This window comes from Salvelinus alpinus, chromosome 9 (genome assembly GCF_045679555.1).
Source record: "Salvelinus alpinus chromosome 9, SLU_Salpinus.1, whole genome shotgun sequence".
Taxonomy (NCBI): domain Eukaryota; kingdom Metazoa; phylum Chordata; class Actinopteri; order Salmoniformes; family Salmonidae; genus Salvelinus; species Salvelinus alpinus.
This window is the reverse complement of record NC_092094.1, coordinates 10,798,392-10,818,483: the sequence shown is the minus strand read 5'-3', so window position 1 is coordinate 10,818,483 and position 20,092 is coordinate 10,798,392. Positions and strand designations below refer to the sequence as shown.

General features: G+C 41.5%; 1 protein-coding gene and 1 long non-coding RNA gene across 3 annotated transcripts; both read right to left on the bottom strand.

The window, feature by feature from the left end:
- Positions 1-107: 107 nt before the first annotated feature.
- LOC139584303 (troponin T, cardiac muscle isoforms-like) lies at positions 108-7,755 on the bottom strand. 2 transcript variants are annotated; one of them, XM_071415978.1, is made up of 10 exons: positions 7,598-7,755; positions 4,708-4,760; positions 3,760-3,840; positions 3,247-3,363; positions 3,062-3,139; positions 2,376-2,489; positions 2,094-2,206; positions 1,805-1,895; positions 1,022-1,059; positions 108-304 (listed from the first exon to the last, which is right to left on the bottom strand). In XM_071415978.1, the coding sequence occupies exons 3-10, from the start codon at positions 3,787-3,789 to the stop codon at positions 265-267; spliced, it is 621 nt and encodes a 206-aa protein (XP_071272079.1). In that variant the 5' UTR covers positions 3,790-3,840; positions 4,708-4,760; positions 7,598-7,755; the 3' UTR covers positions 108-264. The 2 variants fall into 2 exon arrangements, with proteins under 2 accessions (XP_071272079.1, XP_071272078.1); XM_071415977.1 differs by lacking the exons at positions 4,708-4,760; positions 7,598-7,755 and adding an exon at positions 4,284-4,367 and having other exon boundaries at positions 3,760-3,817.
- Positions 7,756-12,004: 4,249 nt separating this feature from the next.
- Positions 12,005-16,852, bottom strand: LOC139584017 (uncharacterized). The gene is made up of 4 exons (XR_011676661.1): positions 16,623-16,852; positions 16,291-16,382; positions 14,302-14,338; positions 12,005-12,545 (listed from the first exon to the last, which is right to left on the bottom strand). It is a non-coding gene; the product is annotated as an uncharacterized lncRNA (long non-coding RNA).
- Positions 16,853-20,092: the final 3,240 nt, after the last annotated feature.

Genomic DNA, 20,092 nt, shown 5'->3' with positions numbered 1-20,092 from the left:
TACCATGTGGTAAACTATTGGTAGTAAAGGCAGGGCAGAATTGTGTGGCAACGTCTAACTTGAAGTGGCAGGTTTATTCTGTATATTCTCAAAAAGTGGTACCAGGGTTGAATGAGTCATTTATTGACTTGGGATCCAGTCTGCGGTTATACCAGACGGAACATTAAACATCACATATGTTTATCAACACGTATACAGACACATTATCATCATGGGCCGATCTCCAGTCACGGCTGTCTGCCCTCGACCATGGCGGCTGCTCCTTTACCTCACACGGCCCATCTTCTTGCCTCGACCTTTGGCGCTGAGGGGCAGGACAGGGTTAAGAAATCTGAATCACTTGGCAGCCAGGTAGTAAGCCCAGTAGTGAATGTCTCTGTTGCAGCACTTCACTGCATTCTGAGTCTAATGCTTCACCCAGAAGTGTGCACTTGTTCTCACTCCCTCTCATGCAAGAGACTGGTGGAAAAAGTGGTCCACTTCTGGGTCAAGTGTGAATACGTTTTAATGGTTTGTCAGTCCATCAGTTACACAGGATTTTACTTCTTTTGGCTTAATGTTTATCATTAAATAGTTTTGTGCTGTAATTTCAGGCCAGACCATGTTGGCAATTTGCATTGTCACCACTTACAATGTCTTCAAGCTATCGTGCAGTGATCATGCTATACGCAATGCGCACACACAGACGGACATAGGCGGTTTCAATCAATGTTTGTTCCACTGGTCATTAATTGACCATCCCTGCTTGAGAGTTTGAAAGGAATGATGGGAAATGGAGTTGTTGATGGAATGGAAACCAGTGACTCAGACCAATTAAAATGAAAACCACAATGCTGGGTCTTGTTCATTAGGCACAACATGGAAGAAACTGTTCTAAACTGTACTCTATACTCGTCCAATAAGAGATGCTTGTCTGTTTATTAGTCTACGTGTTTTCATTTTCATTTTGTACCCTAATAAACACGACTCAGAATTTCTTTGTCCCTCAAAGTCCAAAATTCTGAACCTCCGTGTTACTTACCTCTGGTGGTCCTGGACCCGGGTGAGAAGCTGGTTAATCTGTAAGGACACAAGACTTGCTGTAAGCTTTGATTAACAACACCTTTTAGTTACTGTGGTGGAAACCTGTACAGGTGGAGTCCATCGGAGAGAAACCCAGGAACGTGATGATACTATAGACCACATAATTCACTTTTAGTTTAACTTGTTCACCTTTCATGTACCCTCCAGGGTTGGGGTCAATTCAGGAAGTAATTTGAAATTCCAAGTGTCTTCAATGATTTTCAATGAGGAAAATGTGTATTTGGAATTTTGTTTACTTTCTGAATTTAAATGGAATTGAACCCAACCCTGGTACCCACTGCCTGGGAACTCTCATTGCCATCTGAAAGAAGACAAGACTATATCACAGTATTCCTCAGAACCCAGTAAGGTTGAGAGGAGAAATGAACCCAGAAACCTGCCGATGACCCCGTAGACTTCAGAATTGACCTGTAGGTCACCTCTGATGTAGCCACTGCCTGGGACCTCCCACATCGCCAACCGAAAGAAGAGGAGACTGCATCTCAAGGTGAGAGAATACACTGAGACGGGACTACACGACCTGAGACGATAGTCGATACTAAAGGTAAGACCACCCAGATCCCATCCAACTTATGAAAATCTTGCTGCTGTTGAGAAATACTGGAAAATATTGTACTTCATTGACAGTGACTGTTGTATACCTGTTTCTGTGTTAGGTCAAGGTGACTTCATCATACTTTTGTTTCTTGAGTTTGTCATGTGTGTTGTCTAGGTGACTTACATCATACTTCTGTTTCTTGAGTTTCTCACCGAGGTCAAACTTCTCTGCCTCCAACTCCATCATCCGCTGCCACATCTCACTGGCCTTCTCCCTGTTGGGCAACAGTGGATCAGAACACGCCCCAAAGAACCCTTGTCTCTGAAGGATGTTCATCATTCGAACCGTTCACATAGTCATGTGTTCAGTCATAAACTAAAAAACATCAGACATTAACCATCATAAATAAATATGATAACACTCAGCTTTTCTGAGGACGGGCTGATTTTGAATATTAACGATGACGTCATACTTGAGTTTGTCCTCGTTCAGATGGTCGATGCTGAGAGGTTTCCTTCGGTCAGCAAGAATCTTCTTCTTCTTCTCTCTCTCTGTCTGTTTCTTGGCTCCTTTGCGGTTTTCACTCTGAGCATTGAAACATCACAAATACCATTGTTCTCAAAGATATTTTGGAGGAAATGTTCATTGCCTCACATTACTTGATGCTTCCGTTACACTATTGTCAATATATGATAAAGAATACGCTGGGGGTTGTTTTTTAAAAATGTTTTTGAAGATACAATATTCCACTGACCTTCTGCTGGATACCTCCATACTGGTGGGTCATGTTGGTGAGAGCCTTCTTCTTCTTGGCGTCATCATCCTGCTTCTTACGCTGATCCTCTGCCTCCTTTCTGTCCTTCTCCTCCTGCACACGGAGCATTAGGGAAGAAAGACACAGAGCATTAGGGAAGAAAGACACAGAACATTAGGGAAGAAAGACACAGAGCATTAGGGAAGAAAGACAGAACATTAGGGAAGAAAGACACAGAGCATTAGGGAAGAAAGACACAGAGCATTAGGGAAGAAAGACAGAACATTAGGGAAGAAAGACACAGAGCATTAGGGAAGAAAGACACAGAGCATTAGGGAAGAAAGACACAGAACATTAGGGAAGAAAGACACAGAGCATTAGGGAAGAAAGACAGAACATTAGGGAAGAAAGACACAGAACATTAGGGAAGAAAGACACAGAACATTAGGGAAGAAAGACAGAACATTAGGGAAGAAAGACACAGAACATTAGGGAATAAATATCTATCAAGATCTATCATAGAAATTACATCCACAATCTGTTTCCCTGTTAGCCATTTAGAAGTTATATTGTATTAGTCATATGTGGTCCTGTCAGTTGGTAAGAGTATGCAACACACAGGTTGTGGGTTCAATTCCAGCATAGAACACACATTAGTTAGGTGTCATAATGGGGAGAAGACTCACCGCAACCCTGGCCTGCCTCTCCTTCTCCCTCTCTGCACGAACCCTCTGCTGCTCTGCCCTCTCTGCACGACGTTTCTCCTGCACACACACGCACACTCAGTGACCAAGTTGTCAGGTGTCGCATTGCAATGGTTCTAGGAACAGTGAAAGAACATTCACTCCAGATTCTAAAATGGCCGACTCACAATCCTGTTGACGAGACTGATGAGCTCCTCTTCTTCCTTCTTCCTCTGGATAAAGTGAGACTCGATCAAAGACTGGAGCTCAGACAGGTCCTTCTCCAGACGCTTCCTGTGGATGTCCTGACCACCACACAGAAGAATCAGATTAAGTAATAAGAATAGTTTGTTTTGGTAAGACAACATACATGTAATACACCCTGAAAAGAGTAATTTCCTTAGTTCGATGCCATCTTTTGACTTTCTGTACCTCTCATTTGCTTCATCTTAACAGGATACAGTTGGAGGCAAGTCTGTCACAAATGGTTAGTTAGTTTTCTTATGATGTGGTTGTCAGTGGAGGCTGCTGAGGGGAGGACGGCTCATAATAATGGAGGGAACGGAGCGAATGGAATGGCATCAAACATGCATTTGATGTATTTGATACCATTCCACTCCAGCCATTACCACGAGCCCGTCCTCCCCATTTAAGGTGCCACCAACCACCTGTGGTGTGTGTGTTTATGTGATTCAACTTACATCAAAATCCACTTTCTCGCCATCAGGCATCTTTGGTGCAGAGATGTTTGGCACAAACCTATGGAAATGAAAATTGCGTGTCTAATGTGTATATATAATCGCAATTTGAGCATTTCAGTAAATGTCGTGATCTTTCAAGATCACTTATGATATAACGTATCATCTGTCAGGGGAAAATATAAAATGGGCTACCCAGAAACACTTGGAGGAGCGTCCTCCAGGCAGAAATGACTAAGAGTGGCCTCAACTGGTGTGACCTGGAAAAACTTGCCCCGTACCGAGTGAGATGGAGGATATTCGTCAACGGCCTATGATCCTTACAAGAGCCACGGTCTTAAAGCTGGAATCCGTAGCGGTGACACGGCCACGTCTGTTTTGCGATATTACAACAACAAAGAAGCTGCACATGTCGGCTCAATCGGAAACGACCTTGACATTTCTATTGTTGAATCTGTAAAGCTTCAGCTTCACAGACTGAAAAGAGCCCTGAATCACAGTCTGTCAAATTCAATCTAAAAACTTACTTTGGTTTGGGCTTGGCTCCATCTGTAATAAAGGACAGTGACTCTCTTAGCTTGATAATATCATACAAAAGGTTGTAAGTATTATTAGAAGGATGTCATGATAATCAGGATAGAATACTCCTTTAAAGCTGTACGGGGTGGGGTCATAAAAGTATTATTGTGTAATACAATATACAGTGCATTGGCATATACACAAGCAGTAAATCTCTCAAATAGACAAAAAAGACAAAACATTTTTCATATGAGTATTTTTCATATGAGTAAAATCTCCATTTATCGACAGACTTTCAGACAAAGCAATCTTACCTTCTTCTTCCCTTCACAAAAGAAGTGGCGTGAAAACAAAATAAATATTTCATTAGTTTGATATAGTGGAAGGTTTTGAAACATGAAATATATGTAGTAATAATAATACAGATGATACTCACTGCACTTCCTCCACTTCTTCTGTGTCTGACATTTTGTCTTATTTGAACCCTAAAATACAAGATACACCTTTACTTGAGTACATGATATGGCTATAAGAGTAAGCCATACGGGATAAAAACACATTGTAGACTAGGCTACTATCATCACCTCCCAGCACTAAATATTTCTCACACAGTACTAAATCTTTCTCACACAGTACTAAATCTCTCTCTCACAGTACTAAATCTCTCTCACACAGTACTAAATCTTTATCACACAGTACTAAATCTTTCTCACACAGTACTAAATCTTTATCACACAGTACTAAATCTTTCTCACACACACAGTACTAAATCTTTCTCACACAGTACTAAATCTCTCTCACGGTACTAAATCTCTCTCACACAGTACTAAATCTTTCTCACACAGTACTAAATCTTTCTCACACAGTACTAAATCTTTCTCACACACAGTACTAAATCTTTCTCACACACACAGTACTAAATCTTTCTCACACAGTACTAAATCTTTCTCACACAGTACTAAATCTTTATCACACAGTACTAAATCTTTCTCACACACACAGTACTAAATCTTTCTCACACAGTACTAAATCTTTCTCACACAGTACCAAATCTTTCTCACACAGTACTAAATCTTTCTCACACAGTACTAAATCTCTCTCACACAGTACTAAATCTTTCTCACACAGTACCAAATCTTCCTCACACAGTACTAAATCTTTATCACACAGTACTAAATCTTTCTCACACAGTACTAAATCTTTATCACACAGTACTAAATCTTTCTCACACACACAGTACTAAATCTTTCTCACACAGTACTAAATCTCTCTCACGGTACTAAATCTCTCTCACACAGTACTAAATCTTTATCACACAGTACTAAATCTTTCTCACACAGTACTAAATCTTTCTCACACAGTACTAAATCTTTCTCACACACACAGTACTAAATCTTTCTCACACAGTACTAAATCTCTTTCACGGTACTAAATCTCTCTCACACAGTACTAAATCTTTCTCACACAGTACTAAATCTTTCTCACACAGTACTAAATCTTTCTCACACACAGTACTAAATCTTTCTCACACACACAGTACTAAATCTTTCTCACACAGTACTAAATCTTTCTCACACAGTACTAAATCTTTATCACACAGTACTAAATCTTTCTCACACACACAGTACTAAATCTTTCTCACACAGTACTAAATCTTTCTCACACACACAGTACTAAATCTTTCTCACACAGTACTAAATCTTTCTCACACAGTACTAAATCTCTCTCACACAGTACTAAATCTTTCTCACACAGTACCAAATCTTCCTCACACAGTACTAAATCTTTCTCACACAGTACCAAATCTTTCTCACACAGTACTAAATCTTTCTCACACAGTACTAAATCTTTATCACACCGCGCTAAATCTCTCTCTCACAGTACTAAATCTTTCTCACACAGTACTAAAACTTTATCGCACAGCACTCAGTCAATCTCCTTCTCACAGCACTCTTGACATCAGCACTCTTCTCTTGACATCTGAGGTATTGGCTCTGGCTTGTTGATTGGCTCAGAGGACATTGTCGGTCTGATCAGTTACTTAGCTCGTCTTAGAAAAACACTATCTATATATGCCTGAGCTGTTTATTTAACGAGGGCTTGATCCAAACAAAATTTCACTCATCCATACTCCCTACTATAGATACAAAGGGTCTACAGCATCTCTTCTGACCAGTGGAAAAGGAGACAAACCTTTGTAACTGAGTCTAAACTGGGAATGGTGGCCAAGGCCACTGTCTGCTTTGCGCACGAACAGGACTGTCAGTCATGTGCTTTAGGACTGTTGGGCAGTGCCAGACCCTTCACCACTCATGAAATTGATCCTCATGTCTGGTGATGTCTAACGGCTTGCCAGAACCCTGTCAGTGGCTTTAGAAATGTCTGTAATTCTTCGAATTGTGTTACATTAAAGCAATAAGCCTAACCCTCTTGGCATATTCTTGCTCAATGTGTTGTGATTAGCCAATGATGCTATCTGAATGTAGTCCAGTTTTCTGTTGCTTTTGGTTTGATGTTTTTAGATTTTTGTTTTCCAAGGTAGTGAGTTAATTGGTATTTGTTGGGTCTTATTACGGTGTATTTGTTGGGTCTTATTACGTTGCATTTGTTGGGTCTTTTTATGTTGTATTTGTTGGGTCTTATTACGTTGTGTTTGTTGGGTCTTATTACGCTGTGTTTGTCGGGTCTTATTACATTGTATTTGTTGGGTCTTATGACGTTGTATTTGTTGGGTCTTATTACGCTGTATTTGTTGGGTCTTATTACGTTCTATTTGTTGGGTCTTATTACGTTCTATTTGTTGGATTCTGTTGTTGTATATAAAAAAAAGTCTAAATATTGGTCATAATAAAAATGTAGGTAATTATAACACATTCATAACACATTCATAACACATACATAACACATACATAAGCAGTAGAATTGTTGAAAGTGTTATGAAGTCCTTGTGTACGTACACTTCAAATAAAGAATTAACTAATTGGGTGAAGCCCCCCCCCCCCTTCCCCTAGGCTCAGTTGTAGAGAGAATAAATTGTCTGCAACTTTTCTGACCATTCAGAGGATTTTGTTATTATCATTTGACTATTTCCTTAACATTGCTTCATTGTCTTTCTAAACGGTATTCACAATTCAGTTCATTAAGTCAATAGTTAATAGCCATCCCATTTAGCCTATAATATATTGCAGCAGAAAACCAATCATCTTCAAGCAAAGAACCATCAAAAGTTGATTTGATTTCAAGGCAATGTAACGGTATGTCTGTGATGAATACCAAAGCAGTTATGTATAGAGGTATGTTAGTATGAAGTAATATCCCTTACCTGAGCCCAAGGCAGAGATAGAGGGAGAAGAGGGATACCGATACAGAGGCTGCAATTCTTTGGGGTTCAGAATCCAAACAGGTTTAGGTTTGGCCATCAAGTCTACATAGCGTGTTCCCTTCCTACTCATGTGACTACACTGCCCTATGGTTGTCCAGCTATTGTTAGAACCTTAGACAATTGAACCCCAACATATCAGAAGGCAATACTCATGCACACACGCAAGCACTTTACACACAAGGTTTTGTTGAAATTCTTACCCTACACTCCCCTCCATGAAAATCGGCACAGGTCTGTCAACTTTTCATCCATCCAAATATTGTTTTTTAAATCTCTTGAAAGACAAAACATTAAAACAAATCACAAGACATTCTCAACATTGTTATATTTATTTTATTGCTGTAGCAGGGACAATGAACAAGCTTCAAATGAGACAGTCCTTAAAATTATAGGAGTTACTTACAGTACTCTCCATTTACTCAAGGACCATTCAGAGACAGATACTACCTCATATTCAGAATGCCACAGTGAAACATCAGTGAGTATAGCACTTTATGTTAATTAGAAGCCTAGTACAGGATTTTATTGTGGTATAAATCAGTGAAGTATGCTGTATTTTAGACAGATGGGTCTTTTACTTTTCATCTCAACTTGCAATATACTGCAAATATCATCTAATGTTACTTTTCAATGGTGTTTCAAAATGATGCAAATATAATTTGAAAACATTAACCTTTAAAATACAATGAATGATTAGCAATTATTACAACAACAACATAAATAGGACATTCTCAAAAAAGGTGTACATTTCTTGCTTTAGTCACACTTTTCCTGGATTGTTCTTATTTCCATTAGCCGTGTTATACACTAAGCCCTTTACATCCTCATGGATCAAAACTGAAGTCAAGCCCAACTTGAGAGGACATGAGAATGGCGCTGAAGGAGATGGCTGCCGTTTTACGATCCCGTAACCAATTGTGCTACTGAATAGAGCTAAATAGAGTTTCTAGATATCAGGGCAGAGATTACTCACCCCGTACTGGAGGAATACTTTTTCGGGGGTCTGAAGGATTTACTTCAGATGCCCGACAAGGCCATCATACCTGTCATTCACAGGAGAAAGAGACGGAGGTATCGGGGACGAAGGACCGGGTGCCTTGTTAGGATCCGACGCCGAGAGGGTAATCTACCTTTACCATCGGTCCTATTAGCCAACGTACAATCAATCATAATACAATAGACAAACTACGATCACGTATATCCTAACAACGGGACATTAAAAACTGTAATATCTTATGTTTCACGAGTCGCGGCTGAACGAAGACATGAATAACATACAGCTGGCGGGTTGTAAGCTTTTTTGGCAGGATAGAACAACGGCCTTTGGTAAGACAAGGGGTGGCGGTCTATGTATATTTGTAAACAACAGCTGATGCACGAAAACTAAGGAAGTCTCAAGGTTTTGCTCGCCTGAGGTAGAGTATCTCATGATAAGCTGTATACTACACTATTTACCAAGAGAGTTTTCATCTGTATTTTTCGTAGCTGTCTATATACCACCACAAACCGATGCTGACACTAAGACCGCACTCAATGAGCCATAAGCAAACAGGAAAACGCTCATCCAGAGGCGGCACACCTAGTTGCCGGGGACTTTAATGCAGGGAAACTGAAATCCGTTTTACCTCATTTCTACCAGCATGTTAAATGTGCACGTGGGAAAAAATGTGCAATGTGGGAAAAGAACTCTGGACCACCTTTACTCCACACACAGAGATGCATAAAAAGCTCTCCCTCACCCTCCATTTGGCAAATCTGACCATCATTTTATCCTCCTGTTTCCAGCTTACAAGCAAAAGCTAAAGCAGGAAGCACCAGTGAGTCTATAAAAAAGTAGTCAGATGAAGCAGATGCTAAATACAGGACTTCTTTGCTAGCACGGACTGGAATATGTTCGGGGATTCTACCGACGGCATTTAGGAGTACACCACATCAGTCACTGGCTTCATCAATAAGTGCATTGATGACGTTGTCCCCACCGTGACCTTATGCACAAACCCCAACCAGAACCCATGGATTACAGGCAACATCCGCACTGAGCTAAAGGGTAGAGCTGCCGCTTTCAAGGAGCAGGACTCTAACCTGGAAGCTTATAAGAAATCCCGTTATGCCGTCCAACGAACCATCAAACAGTCAAAGGGTCAGATTGAATCATACTACACTGGCTCCGCCGCTCGTCTGATGATGCTGTGACACACCGCCCCAGACCATGACGGACCCTCCACCTCCAAATCGATTCCGCTCCAGAGTTCAGGCCTTCGACAATAAACGTGAATTCGACCATCAGCCCTAGAGAGACAAAACCGCGACTCGTCAGTGAAGATAACTTTTTGCCAGGCCTGTCTGGTCCAGCGACGGTGGGTATGTGCCCATAGGCGACGTTGTTACCTACAAGCCCTCAGTCCAGCCTCTCTCAGCCAATTGCGGACAGTCTGAGCCCCTGATGGAGGGATTGTGCGTTCCTGGTGTAACTCGGGCAGTTGTTGTTGCCATCCTGTACCTGTCCCGCAGGTGTGATGTTCGGATCTTGTGCAGGTGTTGTTACACGTGGTCTGCCACTGCGTGGACGATCAGCTGTCCGTCCTGTCTCCCTGTAGCGCTGTCTTAGGCATCTCACAGTACGGACATTGCAATTTATTGCCCTGGCTACATCTGCAGTCCTCATGCCTCCTTGCAGCATGCCTAAGGCACGTTCACGCAGATGAGCAGGAACCCTGGGCATCTTTCTTTTGGTGTTTTTCAGAGTCAGTAGAAAGGCCTCTTTAGTGTCCTAAGTTTTCATAACTGTGACCTTAATTGCCTACCGTCTGTAAGCTGTTAGTGTCTTAACGACCGTTCCACAGGTGCATGTTCATTAATTGTTTATGGTTCATTGAACAAGCATGGGAAACGGTATTTAAACCCTTTACAATGAAGATCTGTGAAGTTATTTGGATTTTTACGAATTATCTTTGAAAGACAGGGTCCTGAAAAGGGGCCGCTTCTTTTTTTGCTAAGTTTATATGGTGTCTATATTAGGACAGCCTTCTTATGACTAGGTGGCAGTACGAATATGGACACCGTACTCCTAAAATAAGTAAAGTATGTATAGGATCATCAGCCCAGATCCAGCTTAGCGGGAGCAAGACAACACCAAAGTATCAGTCAAATGAAAGTATATTAGGGAGGATAAAACAGCTGTGATGCAATAATACACATTTTTGTCATTTCCCCAAATTGAGTACAAAATGTGAAGACATCTAAAAGAAATCTGTTATAGTGTTTACTGCTAATTCATAACTATAATACCCCGTACATAGGCCTACTGTATGTCTGAATAATGTGAATATGACATATACACTGAGTTTACAAAATATTAGGAACGTCTGCTCTTTCCATGACATACACTGACCAGGTGAATCCAGGTGAAAGCTCTGATCCCTTATTGATGTCACTTGTTTAATCCACCTCAATCAGTGTAGATGAAGGGGGAGGAGACAGGTTAAAGCCTTGATACAATTGGGACATGGATTGTCTATGTGTGCCATTCAGAGGGTGAATGGGAAGACAAAAGATTTAAGTACATTTGAACGGGGTGTGGTAGTAAGTGCCAGGCGGACCGGTTTGTGTCAAGAACTGCAATGCTGCTGGGTTTTTCACGCTCAAAGTTTCCCGTGTGTATCAAGAATGTTCCACCACCCAAAGGACATGCAGTCAACTTGACACAACAGTGGGAAGCATTGGAGTCAACATGGGACAGCATCTCTGTGGAACGCTTTCGACACCTTGTAGAGCCCCGACAAACTGAGGCTGTTCTTAGGGCAAAAGGGGGAGCAACTCAATATTAGGAAGGTGTTCCTAATGTTTTGTACACTCAGTGTATGTCAGACGAGGCTGATGGGAGGAGCTATGGGACAGGCTCGTTGTAATGGCTGGAATGGAATAAATGGAAAGGTATCAAACACATGGAAACTACATGTTTGACCATTACAATGACATTCCATTGCAACTACAAACATTACAAACACATTCCAGCCATTACAATGAGCCCGTCCTCCTATAGCTCCTCCCACCAGCCTCGTCTGGTGTAGGTAGTATGTGATCAGACTGCCCGATAATGTCAACCTTATGCAACTGGGAGCTTTCACTTCACTATGGCTATTTGGACAGTTACATTACCTATTTAAATTATTACTGTATCTCTTCAGAAGACACATTACGTTTTGGATAACATTTAAACTTTTTTGAATTATTTTGAAGGTTTCATATCTATTATTTGAATTGATTTTCTTTATCAAAGAAATTAAGTCAAGCCAAAGGGGTGGGGTTAAAATATATTTAATTACAAACATACATTTATTTCCTACAAATGTGGTTGATCAAATTTCATTTTCACAGCATTGATTCTATTAGGACGTACAAGGGATTGTGCAAACGCTGTTTCATAAAGAATCTGAAATACCACATAATATAAAGGGCTTTAAATACAGTACAAATATGTATTTTGAGATGGTATTCAAATTATGGCGCATGTCTCCCATTGACATCAATTAATGATTTAAACGTGAGGATCTCAACTCTAATACCAACCAAAATGAATAACCTGTACTCCCTCCCCCTAAAACCTAACGTGAACCCTGTGTGGTTGTTATGGAGATATTTTGTGTGTGGTTGTTATGGAGATATTTTGTGTGTGGTTGTTATGGAGATATTTTGTGTGTGGTTGTAATGGAGATATTTTGTGTGTGGTTGTTATGGAGATATTTTGTGTGTGGTTGTTATGGAGATATATTGTGTGTGGTTGTTATGGAGATATTTTGTGTTATGAATACACATAGTAGAGTCTTGCATTTCATCAGTTGGGGCTTCTTCCTCAGGGTTTTTCCTTTGTATTGTTAATGTCCAACACCTGCTGAGAGACAAAAAGGAAAAGATAATTTAGTCCTGAAGAAATGTCTCCAACAAAAAGCGGACAAAAGACACAAAAGTCTTATAAAATGGAAAAACTGTGCAGAAAGTGGCAAAATGTTGCAAGAAAACAGAAAAACAACCAGAACAGCCAAACTCTTAAAAATAAATAAATAAATCACTTTAAAATAAAGTAGTAAGGTAATTCTAGTACTAAGTGAGTCATAGTTAATCAAATCTAACCACTCCTTCAGACAATGGCATAGCGTATCAAACTTTATTAGGTGTTAATAGAGACACTGATTGATAAACGAGTTATCTAATGTAAGAGCGGTTAATCAAATTGTGTGTGTGTGTGTACGTACAAGCGTGCGTTTGTGTATGTGAGCGTTGCTTTGTGTGTGAATGCGTGTGTAGCTGTGTGTCAGACCCAGTACAACACCTCTGTTGACACATACTCTGAGGTTTCTGCAGTGACACTAGAGGGATTGATAGCTGTACCATTGTCATTTGCCCTTCAATTCATTACCATGGGGCTATTTCAGCTGAAGAATTGCGAAGGTTTCAAGGGTGGGGGCGCTATTTAGGGTGACACTCAAAAGGACTTGCGACAGCTTTTCCATTCCCCCAAGTCTGATTCAGTGGTAGCATCCTGAGAGGATATCCCTAGTTGGGCTTGGACTGGGCTGAGGGTGCTACTGATTATACTGTGTATACTGTATTGGGGAACTAGAAAAAGTACCACTGTCGGGTGAAAGATACTTGGGCAGAAAGGCATACTGTAATAAACATATCAACTTGATGCCCATACAGTAGGTGCCAAGTCTTTCTGCTCTGTGTCAGTTCAACTGCATCAGTAAATACTATGTTACTAGTCTCACTCAACAGCCATTGACCTACTGAGAGAACAAGCCTTTAAAACATTAACGTTGAGTGTATAAGCCCGGTGACTTTGCTGCTTAACCGGCTGGTAATCCTCCACAGCACACAGGTGTAATGCAACAGTAATGGGACAATACAAGCAGCTGCTCTGTGGCATGCATGGCATCAAGCCGACGCTCGGCACGGTATTCTGCGGCTCCTGGTGGCATGGGATGAACTACGAAGGAATGGGTCTGCGTCCCAAATGGCACACTATGTAGCGCACTACTTTTGACCAGGGTCTATCTATAGTAGTGCAGTATTCAGTGAATAGGAAGCCATTTGGAAAGCAGGACAGTGACACGGTCGCCATCTAAGGAGCGTGAAAGGTTCTTTCTACAGGGAAACAAGGTCAGGGGGAACAGCCTCTTTTTAAATATAGAACAGCGATGCAGCGAGGCAGGGACCTTTGAAGGAGCCATGCCCAAGATGACTAGCAGATTTGATTTACGGTGGCCAGCGGAACACAAACAGGACGATGGTTGTAGGAGTTGTGGACACCTGGTTTCCATGGGAGGGGGTCGTAAAATCAATTCGAGGTGTGTGTGTGTGTGTGTGTGTGTGTGTGTGTGTGTGTGTGTGTGTGTGTGTGTGTGTGTGTGTGTGTGTGTGTGTGTGTGTGTGTGTGTGTGTGTGTGTGTGTGTGTGTGTGTGTGTGTGTGTGTGTGTGTGTGTGTGTGTGTGTGTGTGTGTGTGTGTGTGTGTCCGTCCTTCAGAAGAGACACTTTTCTTAGTCTCACCTCCTTTTCATGTGTGACGATGTCACACAAAACAGGTTCGGAAAAGCCCTGTTTCAAAACACACACACAGACACCATGGTGAGAGAACTTGCTTACCATTTGTGACAGATTTGCTTTTGCCTCCGACTGTCTCCTGTGAAAACAAATGAGACTGTATTTTAGGCTGTATCCTGTCTTGTTACTAAGCCATGTGACCTTTACCGGCGTGACTGTATTTCAGGCTGTATCCTGTCTTGTTACTAAGCCATGTGACCTTTACCAGCGTGACCTTATTTCAGGCTGTATCCTGTCATACCAGGGGCCAATCCTTATTACTTATTAACATTTATTTGTGGAGCTCAGATTCACAAACTGAACAAAATATGTAAAAGCAACATGCAACAATTTCAAAGATTTTACTGAGTTACAGTTCATATGAGGAAATCAGTCGATTTAAATAAATTCATCAGGCCCTAATCTATGGATTGCACATGACTGGGAATACAGATATGCATCTGTTGATCACAGATACCTTTAAAAAAAGGTAGGGGCGTGGATCAGAAAACCAGTCAGTATCTGGTGTGACCACTATTTGCCTCATGCAGCGAGACACATCTCCTTCACATAGAGTTGATCAGGTTGTTGATTGTGGCCTGTGGAATGTTGTCCCACTCCTCTTCAATGGCTGTGCAAGTTGTTGGATATTGGCGGGAACTGGAACACGCTGTCGTACACGTCAATCCAGAGCATCTCGAACATGCTCCGTGGGTGACATGTCTGGGGAGTATGCAGACCATGGAAGAACTGAGACATTTTCAGCTTCTAGGAATTGTGTAAATAATGTATTGTGTCATTTTGGGGTCACTTTTATTAGTTACAGAGGGTCAAAAGATCTTTGACCCTCTAACTTTCTCACTCATCATTATTCACGATTCATTCAGGATTATCCGTAATCATGGTAGCATCTACATTAATGTAGAAGTGTTTAGAAACATATTATATTCTTAACAAATATATTACTTGTTAAACAAAATCTCTTTCTCTGAGCAATTGTATTAGAATAAAAATATATTAATTCCAAATTCTTTGAGCAGACAATGTAGCTCAGTATTTCAATTATTTATTTTTTCCCCTCGTTATTGCTCATCTTTATCAAGGGTGTCAATAATTTCGGACCCCACTGTATGTCCTGACTGGCACAGATGTATTTTGCCTTTGCACCAAACTGCTGAGCAATGCAATCCATATGTCCCTTCACATAACATCTACAGCATTTCTCTAAATAAGTATTTAAATATCAATGGTGAAAAGCCACATCAGAAGACTACAGTTCCCAAAATGCCATTCTTCTAGTCAAAGCCACTATGGAAACTAAGGATGGCCACATACTTCACAAACAGATATACTGCATGTGAGAAGGCGATATGGTGATTGATTTGATAGGACATAGTGGGAATCCAACCCACATGAGTCAGACCTGTTTCTGTTCTGATAGTTTTCTTCCTATAGAGGTGCAGCTGACCCATTCTGTGTCATGGTGTTGGTGTTTGACGGAGAATACGTAGGTGAATAATTTTCTGCAAGTTACAATAACTCAGTAGCCTGCTGTTTTGACATCTTCCATGGTCATTGTTTGGTATGACAGAAAAACTGTATTTCTGGGATCTGGGATCCGACAGGACTGAGTCCCCGGTGGTATAATCTGTAAAACTTGACTTATGCTCAATACCAATTACCTCCTACGCTCATCGAGATTTAAAGGTGCAGTCAATGAAGAGGACTGCTTCGAATGGGGAGGGATCACAGAATCCTGTTATTGTACCGGACACCCAAAGAAGCATTCAATATCATTGTCACTCTGTAGATAGCTACAACAGTATTGTGGTCCAATCTCTAATTTACCCCTTAACCCCAACACACAATTATTGGACAGGCGTTCGCAATAACTATGGAAAAATTCCACCTAGCTTATAAAAGGGCAAGGTGAAGGGCAAGGTGAAGCTATCACAACATTGTTAACACCCATCAAATCCTCTCAGGTCTCCATAAGTGTCTGGGGCTAGGGGTTGATTTGGGACAGGGCCATCGTCTGGTCTACTAGCTCACCTTAGAAGGGGAGGAGCCCTTTGTTTCCCCATAGGCTGCGCTTGTTGCCGACAACCACGGGTTTCAGGTCCTGCAACAGAGTGCACAGCGTGCTGTGGGGAAGGAGACATAGTGAGGCTGTAGTGCATTTAATCTGAACTTAAGCTTGGATGGAACTACGCTGGATGCTAACAAGTGCATCAATGTTTGGTGAATGATCAGGAGTAAATTATTAATAATCTATTGGCTAACTGGAGGTTAATGTTTCTATTAATGGTGCATTCAAGAATGTACTTTTTAAAGATATTAAATGCATCTCGCTAATGTAAAGTACGCTTTGGACCATACGGTACCTGTCCCATAGTTAAAATGAAGCAGAAGACAGAACAGAAAAGTCCAGCAGGAAGGAAAGTTGAAGTGGAAGACCAAGAGGATGAAAACTGCAGAACTAGTAAAGTAGAAGAGAAGACAATAAGTTGCTAAGCAACAGTAAATGATAGATATATAGAAATGAAATACCTCAAAGGCTAAATACAAATCTAACCTAAAGACTTTATATTACATAGAGAAGAGTGCTATAGAACTTCTCTCCATGAGAGGGAAGCCTTGTAGTGTTCACGTAAAAGCAATTTGGCTCCTACAAGTTCTTGTGGCTGGTAGGAATGGGACTAAAGATATCCCCTCATAAATTTGAGGTTAGAACAATGTGCCTTGTCAATCAACAGTAGGTTGAGAAACTGTCCCGAGTGTCTCTAAAAGAACAGGAAAGATTAGCCTGCTAGCTCGCTATAAAGAATAGGACACATTCACTGTCATCACACTATTTCAGATGACCTTCCTATCACTGGACATGGCTAGGATATGTGTACAGAAATGATCTAGTTTAACTCTCTAGTTTTGGTCTAAATTCGAAATTTAAAACAAATCAACTGTTTTGAGAAAGAAAAAGTTGTCTGTTATGAAAATGGTCGTCAACTGAAAACATTTCAGGGACTTGACCTTTTGTTCTGGTCTTAAACAGAACTCCAGAGGGAGCCGCTCTCTGATTGGTCAAATATGGACAGCATCACAATGTCACCAAGATCTACAACGTCCCCTTGAGACGCTGTTTACACACTTATATATGCCATGATGTACTCTACCAGCTGTAAGATAACCTTGAACCCATAAGAGCCAAGCAAGGTGAAATATTGCCTCAGAGTGGCTGGTGTGGTGAGGGCAGAACCAGGAAGTTATGTTGGCTCGATGCCACCTGCCACAGAGTAATCATTCTTCTACTGCTCGCTTGGTCTTTTTCTGAACTGTAGGCGACACATTTGACACGATGTGTATGCAAATCCTATTTCAACTTGTTTACACTAGTGTAGTAGACAGGTGTATGTACCTGTAGCTACCACTACCAGAACTCACAGTGTCATGTCAGAATTAGACGTTCATCCATGTTTCTCAAAATGTACAAGTGTTTAAGGTTAAGTTTAGGCATTACCTCTGAATATTTAAGGTTAAGTTTAGGCATTAACTCTGAATATTTAAGGTTAAGTTTAAGCATTAACTCTGAATCTTTAAGGTTAAGTTTATGCATTAACTCTGAATATTTAAGGTTAAGTTTAGGCATTAACTCAGAATTTTTAAGGTTAAGTTTAGGTTGTTGACTCTGAATTTTAAAGGTTAAGTTTAGGCATTAACTCTGAATTTTTAAGGTTAAGTTTATGCATTAACTCTGAATATGTAAGGATAAGTTTAGGTGTTAACTCTGAATATTTAAGGTTAAGTTTAGGTATTAACTCTGAATATTTAAGGTTAAGTTTAGGTATTAACTACATATTTTTAAGTTCAAACATTAACTCCGAATGGTTAAGGTTTGGGATAGGCTTAACTAAAAATATCAAAAACAGACTCTGTCTGTCTGTCTGTCTGTCTGTCTGTCTGTCTGTCTGTCTGTCTGTCTGTCTGTCTGTCTGTCTGTCTGTCTGTCTGTCTGTCTGTCTCTCTGTCCTCCTCACTGTCTGTCTGTCTGTCTGTCTGTCTGTCTGTCTGTCTGTCTGTCTGTCTGTCTGTCTGTCTGTCTGTCTGTCTGTCTGTCTGTCTGTCTGTCTGTCTGTCTGTCTGTCTGTCTGTCTGTCTGTCCCCACTCTCACTCTCTCGTTCTCTCTCCATCACCCCCCCCCCCTCTCCTCTCATCCCTTACCTTATTCATAGCTTTGGGGCATTCTGTGGCCCCTACAACGTTGCCTTTCTCCCACATGGTCTTGATGTTGCGGGTGCTGGGGGTCTCAGGCAGGTCTGAGAATGGAGACATGGAGGATCTGACATCCTGGTTGGTCTGTGGATAGGAAAGTAGACATTTTATCAGGAGTTTATTGAACTTTTTTTTAACCAGACGAGACAGCTAACAATACATTCTTATTTAGGCGGATGCCACATTTAATAAAAACAAGGGAATGGGAGCCAAAAAGGTATTGAACATCTTGCCTGATAGCATCTTTATTCCATGTCCACAATGTGTCCACAACCATATAGGATAGGATAAACTTAAAAACTGGGTGGTTCAAGGTCTGAATGCTGATTGGCTGAAAGCCATGGTATATCAGACCGTATACCACGGGTATGACAAAATAAGGAACCTTGTGTCAATATAACAACTTTTTAATTTAATTTTAACCTTCATTTAAATAGGCAAGTCAGTTATGAACAAACACGGACGACGCTGGGCCAATTGTGCGCCGCCCTATGGGACTCTTAATCACAGCCGGTTGTGATACAGCCTGGATTCGAACCAGGGTGTCTATAGTGACGCCTCTAACACTGAGATGCAGTGCCTTAGACTGCTGCGCCACTCGGGAGCGCCACTGTTAGCATACAGTACAGGTACAATCACCTAACATGTTTCACTTTTCCCAGTCACTCTACTTTATTTGATTTTGACCTGTGAAGCGCTGTGTGCCCACTGCTTACATAATCCTTTTGAGGATGCCATACACAGGAGGCTGCTGAGGGGAGGACAGCTCATAATAATGGCTGGAACGGCCCCAGTGGAATGTGTTTGATGTACTGTACTTGATACCATTCCACCCATTCCGCTCCAGCCATTACCACGAGCTTGTCCTCTCCATTTAAGGTGCCACCAACCTCCTGTGATGCCATATTTGACATCCAATAACATGAAGTGTAGACCTAATGACAGTGTGATGTAATACCATGTCCTCTATTTATACAGTGTGTGTAGCATTGAGTCTTATTACTGTCCTGTAGGTCTCACCTGAACTACAGCAGTGTAACGCTCCAGTGTGTTACCTGTCTGGGAGACAATAGGCGTGTGTGATGTTTTACAGCTGTAGGAGGAAGAACACAGGAAGCAGCCTTGGGCACCTCGGGCGCTCATCGGAGACCCAGTCTCTAATATGAACCCGAGTGGGCAGATCTCATCTACGAGGACAGCGACCACTTTTATGGCATGACCGGCAGAATTGAGAGAGAGGGTATGAAAATGTCCAGCGAGGACATACTGCAGATGAAGCAGGAGGGAAGCGGGTGAAAGACCCCACATTCGACATAAGGCACAGGGACAACATCGACTGGCCTCAGTTTGTTAACCACATTCTGAAAAACACCAGTTCAAGCCCTCCTGGAAGGTGTCCGCCGAACCCCAGGTGCTGGTCGAATGATGGTTCATGCTCGGACATATAGACTGCATGATGCTGGTCAAGAAGAGGACCGGGCTGGAGCACGTCTTTGTGGTGGAGAACAAGGGCACTGTGGGAACGATGGTAGGCCGCGCTTACAAGAAGGGAGCCGACGGAGAGGCCTTGGTGGACCCGAATAG

Coding starts and splice junctions, on each gene's coding strand:
- LOC139584303 (XM_071415978.1), bottom strand. CDS start 3,789: ATGCCTGATGGCGAGAAAGTGGATTTTGAT. Junction 2,490..3,061: donor AGAGGCAGGCCAGGGTTGCG/GTGAGTCTTCTC, acceptor CTCCGTGTGCAG/GAGGAGAAGGACAGAAAGGA. Junction 1,060..1,804: donor TCAAGAAACAGAAGTATGAT/GTAAGTCACCTA, acceptor GTGTCCTTACAG/ATTAACCAGCTTCTCACCCG.